The sequence below is a fragment of the Pterocles gutturalis genome, unplaced genomic scaffold (assembly GCF_000699245.1).
Source record: "Pterocles gutturalis isolate BGI_N339 unplaced genomic scaffold, ASM69924v1 scaffold4157, whole genome shotgun sequence".
NCBI lineage: Eukaryota > Metazoa > Chordata > Aves > Pterocliformes > Pteroclidae > Pterocles > Pterocles gutturalis.
In genome coordinates, this window is record NW_010112536.1 from 127,032 (window position 1) to 136,179 (window position 9,148).

At 49.9% G+C, this 9,148-nt stretch overlaps 1 protein-coding gene across 1 annotated transcript; it reads right to left on the reverse strand.

The window, feature by feature from the left end:
- Positions 1–496: 496 nt before the first annotated feature.
- KLF15 (Kruppel-like factor 15) lies at positions 497–7,776 on the reverse strand. Its single transcript, XM_010074074.1, has 2 exons — positions 6,734–7,776; positions 497–665 (listed from the first exon to the last, which is right to left on the reverse strand). Exons 1-2 carry the CDS (start codon positions 7,774–7,776, stop codon positions 497–499), a joined length of 1,212 nt encoding a protein of 403 aa, XP_010072376.1.
- Positions 7,777–9,148: the final 1,372 nt, after the last annotated feature.

Sequence of the window (9,148 nt, forward strand, 5' to 3'; positions counted from 1 at the left end):
GCAACCCAGAAACAAAGGAGTTGTTTTCATTTCAAAAGGAATTTGCTGTTTCCAAACTGGACAAATAGAGCAGCTTAATAAAAACTCACAATGAATGGCCTGTACATGAGCAAAGCCCTTAGGAATGCCAGGGCTATAATTAACTAGCAGCAAGCAACTCTTACATTTTTCCTGTGCAGCAGAAAACAGCTAAAAATAAACCTCTGTAATTTCCAAAAGAAGCGGCAGCAAAGGAGGGAAAGATAGAAGGAAAGGAAAATAACATCCTTAAAAAAAAAAAAAAGACAAAAAGGAAGAAGCACCCCCCTCCCTTGACCCAAAAAGAACTTTTCTCACATCATCTTTAAAGGACATGGGACACTCAGACATGGTGGTATCAAGTAACAGCATTGACTGTTCTGTGGAGACAAATAAATTATCACTAGAAATAGAGTGAGCAAAGTGCTGTCATCAGCTGTTGTAGGATGGCTGGGCGGGAAGGGGAAGGCGGGATCAATCAGTTCACGGAGCGGACGGAGCGGTTGCTTCGTGGGAACCGATGCACCTTGACATGTTTAGACAAGTGGTCGCTTCGAGCAAACTTCTTCTCGCAGACAGGACACTGATAGGGTTTCACACCCGAGTGGGAGCGCCTGTGCCGGGACAGCTCGTCTGACCTGGAGAACCTGCAAGAGAAGAGAAGCTTTTTCAGATCAATGGGTTTTCACATTGCTAAGTCACAGCCAAAAAAAAAAAAAAGTCCCCTCAGGCCATTGGGAGACTCTGCTTGTGGCAAAGCCCAAACACACCAACTGAAAGGGACACTTAACCAGGGCTGGTCCCAACCATCAGTCAGCAGCAGTGATGGAAACACACGATTATCAGCCTCATCCCACGTCAGCTCTGGTCTCAGAGCAATGCATGGAGCCAAGGTTTGTACCAGCCTTGCCCTAAACCCAATAACATGGGTAAGGCTCAACAAAACCAGCCTGCTCCTGATCCCTCTGCCAGTCCCCTCCAAAGCCTGTCCTGCAGCCTCCCACCTGCAAATCCAAGCAAGGACCATTCTCAAGCAGAGATAACAACCAACGTCCCGCAGGTGGGTCTGCTCCAAGCTCCCACTGACACGAGCACAATGGACATCCAGGAATTGCACCTCGTCTGAGATGTACTCCAGATAACAGCCGGACACAGCTACCCAGAAGCTACGTGGCTTATCAGATCCAACTGAAAAATTGGCTTTTGTATGTGCTCCTGAAGGCTAAATAAAGAGTCCTTAACATCTCAGTACCAGAGTTGTTCATCATCATCATCAGAACATCTGAAATCCAGGTGGGCCCAAATGGCCATTAGCATAGTTACTTCATGGGTAAATTGAAATTAAGATTGAGCCTTTAATTACCAAAATTGTCTCCTAGAGTCACTTCAATTTTTAGATATTTCCCACCTTCCCTCTCCACTGAAAAATCCCCAAATAGCCACTGTGAATCCCACAGGCTTTCCTGAACTCAAATCAGCTAATCCTTTGGTCTTAACAGCAGGGCTGGCTCTATTTCCAGCTTGGACCTGACTGGGAGCCACAGGGTTAATTAATAATGTCACACTAAAACAGCCCTGTCCAGATGGGAACAAAAAATTTGCTGCCTGACAAAGGGCAATTAAGTGTTTTGCTGCCAGAGCAGTAACAAAGCCCAGCACAGAAAGAGAGCTCGCAAGAAATGGTATCAGCTGTTTATTTACAATAAATAAATGAAGTCATGGGCACTAGCTGAATAAATGGGGGAAAGAACATGTAGAAAAAAAATGTGCCCTTCTGGAGCAAAATATCGCATCCCCAACAGAGTGAACATGCTATTTTTATGGAAGGGGGAAAACAGGACCGCTGGGCTCCTATGAATAAGTCCTTCATGCAAGAAAAATAAGTTTCCACATAAAGGTTTGAACTAGCTCTGATCTCCCACCGCCAGTTGAGGAACAGAGCACAGGCACTGGGAAAGCTGGGAATGGTCTCCTCCGTTCCTGCAGCTCTTTGGTGTGTTCTGCCCAGAGAGGTGGGTCAGGTATGGTGTGGACACAGCTCTCCTGGGACCATTTCTTAGGGAGATTCCTTCACCCGTTCTCTTGCTTTTCTCCCTTTCCTTGCTTTGGTATCCCCATGGTGAAAGAGCCAAATTCACCGTTGAGAGCAACAGGCAGATGCCCTGATGGAGCCATCAACCTGCTCCTTGGCTGGGACACATCTTCTTCATAAAGGCTACGACAGAGGCTTCTCTTCACTCCTCTTTGCTCTTCACTTTGCTTTCTCTAGCACTCTTGCTCCTTCCAGCCACGGCTTCCCAAAACCACAGTCTGGACCCCGGAGCAGCAGGGCCAGGGATTTCTCCCGAGTCCTTAGCAGTGAAGTAGTTCCAGTGCCACATCCCTGGAGGGATGCTCTGGTAGAGCTACAGATGAGTGGGACTGAGCATCTTTCTGGACAGGGCAGGATGATGCCCGTGCAGACTGCCTCAGCGGGACTGTGCTGGATAAGGAACAGACCTGTTGCCAGTGGTGGCAACCACATCCAGAGAAAAGAGGGAGCAGAGAGGGAAAAGCGCTTTTGCAAAGAGCCGTCCTCCTATATACAGGCTTATCATCCAGAGAATGAGTCAAACCAGATGTGGAGAGGTTGCCTTGTCCCATGTCCTTGGCCGTTAAGGTCACCATCTGCCACAGAAGCGCAGTAGCACACGGTTCATCCTGCACGAGAGCTCCACAAGTGCATTTTGATGGGGATTGCACGGATGGTGGGGGAGAAAGAGGCGCACAGCGGGAATGAGCAGCTCCGCTCATACCCTAGGAGCTTGGATGAGTTCATCCGATAAAAATACACTCTGCCTCATAACGATGCCCTTAGCTGAAGAAAAACTTTTCCCCAGCAGTCACGGAAAGATCAACTTTCAGAGCCCACAGAAATAAACCTTGAGCTGTCGGTGTGTTTACAAAAAAACAACGCAAAGGTTAGGACAAGGAAGCCGGGAGGATCTGGTGGCCTGGCTCTGCAGTGCAATGATATTTGCAGCACATTCTGGCACTGAGATCCTCCCAAGAAAGATGCAAATAATGTAGAAGGCCAAACTTAAATGCAAACAAGATAACCCCCAAGGAACACCTCACTATCCCAACTCACTGCCATTTCCAGAAGGATTCCTCCTCCAGAAGAAAGGTGGATGGAACTGGGCAATCCCACAGCAACTGGAAGAGTCTCCTTCAACCATCTATCTGGTGGGACCCCAAAGGACCTGTAACCACAACTCCCTTGGAGACAAATCCTAGAGCTTCCGGATGTGTAGCCCGTGTCCTGTGTCCCCTGGCCATACGAGGACATCGCTTTGTCACTCACAGGGCAAGGAAGGTCCATAGCTTCAGCCTGGTACTCCATGGTCCCTGCTCTGGCCACCAGCCATGGAGGTTGACCCAGGCTGCAGCGGAGGGTGGGCTCTGGATTCACCCTGCCCATCCCCAAAGCACTGCTACGATAAACCAGCACACCTCCAGCGCACCTGCAAACCCCTCTGCACAGCACCAGCAAAAAAGCCCAGTGTGAACCACCTGCCCTGAGCTGTCCCATGCACGGTCCTCCCCACGCTCGCCCAGTCCCCACCACACACATTACAAGCCTCTAAACCCTCTCTACCAAACCAGGGAGACATCATTGCACGCTGTCACCTGCACAGCTGGCTGCCTCCAGCCAGAAGACGTGGCCGGGCACTTAACCGCGATTGCCTAACCGCACAGCTGGCTGCCTCCAGACAGAAGACATGGCCGGGCACTTAACCGCGATTGCCTAACCCCCAGACCTTACACCGCTGCAGCTTTGTACCCAGAGCTCCTCCTGCTCCGGGCCATCACACGGCCGCCGGGGACCAGCCCACGCTGCAGCTCAGCTTTTTGGTGGGGGCTGTCTGAGGAGCAGCATTAACCAGAGGCTGCTGCGTGCCAAAGGTATACGCTGGCACGACACGGATCAGCACGCCGACCGGCACAGCGGGGTTTGGAACGCAACGCATCGCCAGCCACTTAGGAACGCCGCTCTGCAGCCTGACGAAAACAGCTCACCCCGTGCCAAGGAAGGGCACAAGCAAGCAGGGTTCATCCTCCTTCAGAGAGGTGCCTGAGGCTCTCCAGCTGTCCCAGGGGTTAGCAAAGGGGTTTGCTGTGTGCACACCCCCACCTCGGTGCATTTAAAGCATGTAACTTTGCAACAGTGGGGCTGCCCAGAGAGCTGGGAAAGCTTTAACCCCCCACAGCTCAGCCGCTTTGTGCTAGGCAACACTTTGTTTTTGAAAGTACTGTCTTCAGTGAGGTCAGATCTTAAGAGTCTTTGGTGAAAAAATAAATATGCAAGCACAAGAATGCAGGGGAAGGGAGGGAAAGCAGAGCCCAGCACTGGTTTAGTGCTTGAAGTCATTGGAGGTGATATAGAACTGGGAGCAAACAAAGAGTCCAGATGCATCTGACCGAAGTCATGTGAGATCACAGCTCTCGCTGGACTTCTGGAAAAGGTAAACATGCTTTAGTGATGAAAGGGGACTGAGTAATCCAGTGCTCAGTTGGACCTGGCCTTTGATGTGGGAGCAGCGCACAGGGATGTGCAGGAATCTCAGACTGCACTAAGGATTGCCAGGAGCACCGGGAGCAGCTCCTCAAGCGTTGCCTCTCCTGCTGCCTATGAACACCCCCCTCCCCTTCAAAGCAGAGCCCTTCCCAGGTTTGGGGGTGTTGGGGGTTGGGGTACCAGGCTGAGCTGTGAAATGCAATGAGACAAACAGCAACAGAGAGTTTGAAAAGCCCCCCCGGCAGCTGTTTGTGGACAGGACACACATTCCCGGTAGCTACAGTGATTGATTTCTCATCCCCGTTGGGCTTCCCATCTTTAAAAAGCTGTGGCTGGCTGAAAGTGAAAGTTCAGGGTGCTCCAGGTTGCAGGACCTGCACTCCTCTCGGCTGCCTTACACCCGCATCCTGCTTTGGATCCACAGAGAAGGGCAGGCACCCCGGTGGAAAGTCAATCTCTATCTCTTACCACTTCATATATTTTTTTCCTAAATGTTCCCCTTGGTTTTGCAGCCTGGGAACCCCCCCCACAAGGCAGAGCTGGAGAAGGTCAGCTTCAGGCTCCTGATGGTGAGCCACAAGAGTCACCGGGACGGTTGGTATAGAGCTCAGCAGACACAAACCCTCCCGTGCCACATGCATTTGTCACAAAAATGAGAGTTTTGCTCACATGCCAGCGCGAGGAGAGCCAACACGACACCCACAGGCGCATCCACAGGCAGGAGGCACATCTGCTGCCTCTGCGCACGTATGCTGGCAACCAAGTAAAGGAGCGAGTGCCTCTACTGCCGGTCAGGAGCAAACCAGCCTGCGCCCAGCGGCACCAACCAGCTCAGTAACGTGCCTTTCACTTCAGTGCATCCCGAGCGGCACGCCACCGAGGCTGGCTCCTGAGACATCCCACCAGTACCAAAGGAAATAAAATCACCACCAGTTTGCAGAACCACCATAGACTGGGAAACAGGAAAGAAAATTACCAATGAAATTAATTGCGTTGATCTCAGTCCCTCCAAGAGGCAAACTTCAAACTGGTCCAGCTGGGGAGCAGAGGATTCAGCCCCATTCCGACCTTTTCCCTCAAACCAACCCAGCCATCTCTAACTGCTGCGTGTCCCACATACTTGTGTTTTTGCACAACCCTCTCCTGTTACTTTTTACCTCGCCTGTTCCCCATGATCACAACCCATTTCCTCATTAGACATTGCTCACTGAAGCTCTGCAGGATATTCTTTGAAAGACATCAGGTTTAATTTAATAACAGGGAGTTAAGATTTTGTTTTCTCCCATCATAGTTTCTGGTGCTGTATATTAACACGTGCCAGCAGGCAGGCTAATTGCAAAGAGGGAGGAAAGCTTCCATTAAAGTTACCAAAAGTTGAATTTTTTTAACAACATTTTAATTTCTCATCTAGTATTAAAAATTAAAAAAAAAAAAAATCAAGCTATACCCTCTGCGAAATGTTTTGTTCAATCAAACCTGCCATCTCCCATTCAAGCAATGCTTAACTCCACCTCAGCCTTCTGGTTACGCTGGTACATCTGACAGCTTTTCGCAACTTTGAGTGGCACCCACGCATTTTTCTGCATCAATGCAGAGGATAAACCCCAGAGCACCCCAGAGTGTCCCTGCCAGCGTTTCCAGGAGGAGTGGGATGGAGTGCCTTTGCTGCGAAACTGCACAGAACACTGCTCTTCCTAACCATGCTGGTTTATCACAGCCCTTCGGTGATCACAGTCACCCCATGCAGCTGGAGCCACGCACGCAGCGATTCTGCCCTGAACCACCGCGTTCACTGGCAGCCCTCAGCGGGTACCAGCCGAGCATCTGCTGCAGCTGCTGTGCTGCATCCAGCCCGATGTGCACACAAAGCATTGCCTGCGGCAACAAGCTTAATCTGACCCTCTTGGAACGTAATACAAATTACAACAGATGATTTTTTGTTGTTTTAAGACACTTAAACAGCTGGTGCCAGCAGGTGATGCTCTGCTGTTTAATTTATCAAAGCCCCAAAGATAAAGGTCTTCATTCTCAAACCAGCTGAACAAGTTTTGTGAATAGAAACAGTTTATAAATCAGAGCGCAAACCTACTTGCTCAGCAAGTTAAGTCAGCAAAAAAGGGGCAGGGGGATAGGACAGTGCTGCACCCCAATACTAACCTCCATCCGCAGCCCGGCCACGTGCAGGCGAAAGGCTTTTCTCCCGTATGCCTCCTCAGGTGGGCTTTCAAATGGCTGCTCTTCGTGTACATCTTGGTACACCCAGGAAAAGAACATTTGTGCATTTTAATGAGTTCTGCTGCAGGGTTCTTTTGAAATTTCTGACCCATGATGATTCCCGTCTGACCCTGGATCATGCCTCCTGGCCCAATTGGCTTGGCAGCGATGGGGACGGGAGCAATGCGGACAAATTTAGAGGACAAGTTCAAATTGGACGACTGAACTATCTGAGGCACAAGGGCAAATGTCTGTCCTTGGATGTTGACTAGGAGCTGTGCAATTTTAATGTTCTCTTGTGCTGGTCCTTGGGAACTAGGGCTTGTGTTGGACTCCTGTTTGATCTGTACAGGCTGGATTTGGAGCATAACCGGTATCCCGTTCTCCAGGGACATTCCTCCATTCGAAGCTTGGCCACCTTCCGTTGAGCTGCTCAACTGTTCATTTTTACTCTCTTTTAAACTAGCACTGGGTAACATATGGTCTTTTTGCTGTAGCGAAGCAACAGAAACTTGGCTGCAAGCTCTCAAGTCCTTGATCTCACTTTTAGGTCTTTCTTTGAGCTCCAACTCCATGTTCTCCTCCAGAAATTCCTCAATTTCCTCCAGCGTGGGCTGAAATGGTCCTGAGTCTTCCATATCCACGGCAAATTCAGGCAACCTAAAGTACTCCTCTTTCACTATCGGCTGAAGTCTCCTTTTGTCCCACCATGATGCAGCGGTGTTCCCCAAAGATGCCTGGGACAATAAGTAGTCTAAGATACTGTCCTGACTTTCTGCACTGGACGTGCTTCCATAGCTGGAGCTGAGAACCTGGGAGTCAGGGCTGGAACAAGAACAAAAACTGGACGAGTCGCTGTCATCTTCCGACAGGGGAGAGGGCAGCATTTGGTAGGACCTCACCCCTGCCGTCATGTCCCCAAAGTATCCAAGAGAAGATCTTGTAGATGCAAAGGATTCATCAGTAGGCAGCAAGTGATCCACCATTCCTGGATGATCTCTTATGGATATCCCAACAGCATATACCAGGCGGTGAAAGTTCAGGTGAGAGCCTGAGCGGAGGAAAACAAAACAGCAACAGTCAGAAGTTGGTTTAATCATTTATCTCCATGAACTAAAGCTCATAAGGCCCTCCAGCTCACAGAAAAGTCCAAAGCATCCAGCCTCGCTAAGTACACATGCTGCTACACGCTTTGATACGTCTGTACCACCCCCGAAGGACTGTCAGGGCCGAAGCGTTTCGCAGGATTGCACCACGTATTTGCAAAAGAATTCTGTCAGAAATAATTTCCCAACTGTGTGCGCTCTAGATTTACAGCTCCCTTCCAGAATATTACTGGCAAGAGAAAATAAATTATGGGCTTTCACCTAAAAGTGAAACCTAGAGCCAAAGAAGGGAATGGGGATAAAAAAAAATAAAGTGTTGAAATTTTTACCACCAAAAAAAAAAAAAAAAAAAGTTTATTGCTGGTGGCCATAAAATGCAAATCCTTTCCTTATCTTGTAGCTTTCCACCAACCTTATTTTTAACTTAGTTCCACAAATATAGGCTTATCAGCATAATGCAAGGATCAATCTGTCAGGAGCCAAAAATATTTACTGTGCTTCAGCATTTACTAGGCGGATTTTCCCCTCCAGATGTAATGAATCAGTGTGCCAACGTCATCGTCACCTGCACTGCCCTTAATAAGGCTGGCACGGCGCTGAGCTAATTACCACGTCCTGGCAAGCCAGCTGGGGGCTGCTTTCACCCCAGCTCTCCTTTCTCTCCGGGTACGGTGGTCGAGGCGATCTGAACCTCCCACCAGCTGCTAAACTGGGAGGGCTTGCACGGACCCCCAGTATCTCAATCCGCCGTGCCCCATAGCAGGCAGCCGTGCCCCAATTTCCCCACCCCGTATGGAGGCAGCGAGCGGGCAGCACCCCGCAAGCCCCTACTCACGTGAGCCATAATCCCGCTGACACCCCAGAGAGGCACAAGGGCACAATCCATCCTTCCCAGCGCAGCCCACCGCGATGCCCCCCGCCAGCGGCGACCGTCCTGCGCTCTCCCAGTAAAGCCAAGCAAACTTCCTAGGAAGGTTTCTGGGGAGGGGAAGGCAAGAGGGGCATCTGCGTATTTGTTTTCATTTTTTTCACCCCATAGGGGGGAGAAAAAGAAAAAAAAAAAAATCGCTTACAGATGGAGACTATGCCTCTTAGAGAGCAAACGCAGAGACCTCCGGCCGGAACGGAGCGAACACTGGCCCTCAGTCCCTCGCTCAAGGTGACTGATTGAAAACAGAGCTGTGTATGTGCATAATAAACCAACTCTTTCTGTGGAAGGTATGCGGGCTGCAGAGATAGAAGTCATTTGATC

Bases quoted from the DNA above. Each gene is read 5' to 3' on its own strand.
- KLF15 (XM_010074074.1), bottom strand. From the start codon at position 7,776: ATGGTGGATCACTTGCTGCCTACTGATGAATCCTTTGCATCTACAAGA. The intron at 666-6,733 runs GTTAGTATTGGG...CTTCTCTTGCAG, and splicing joins TGGCCGGGCTGCGGATGGAG to GTTCTCCAGGTCAGACGAGC.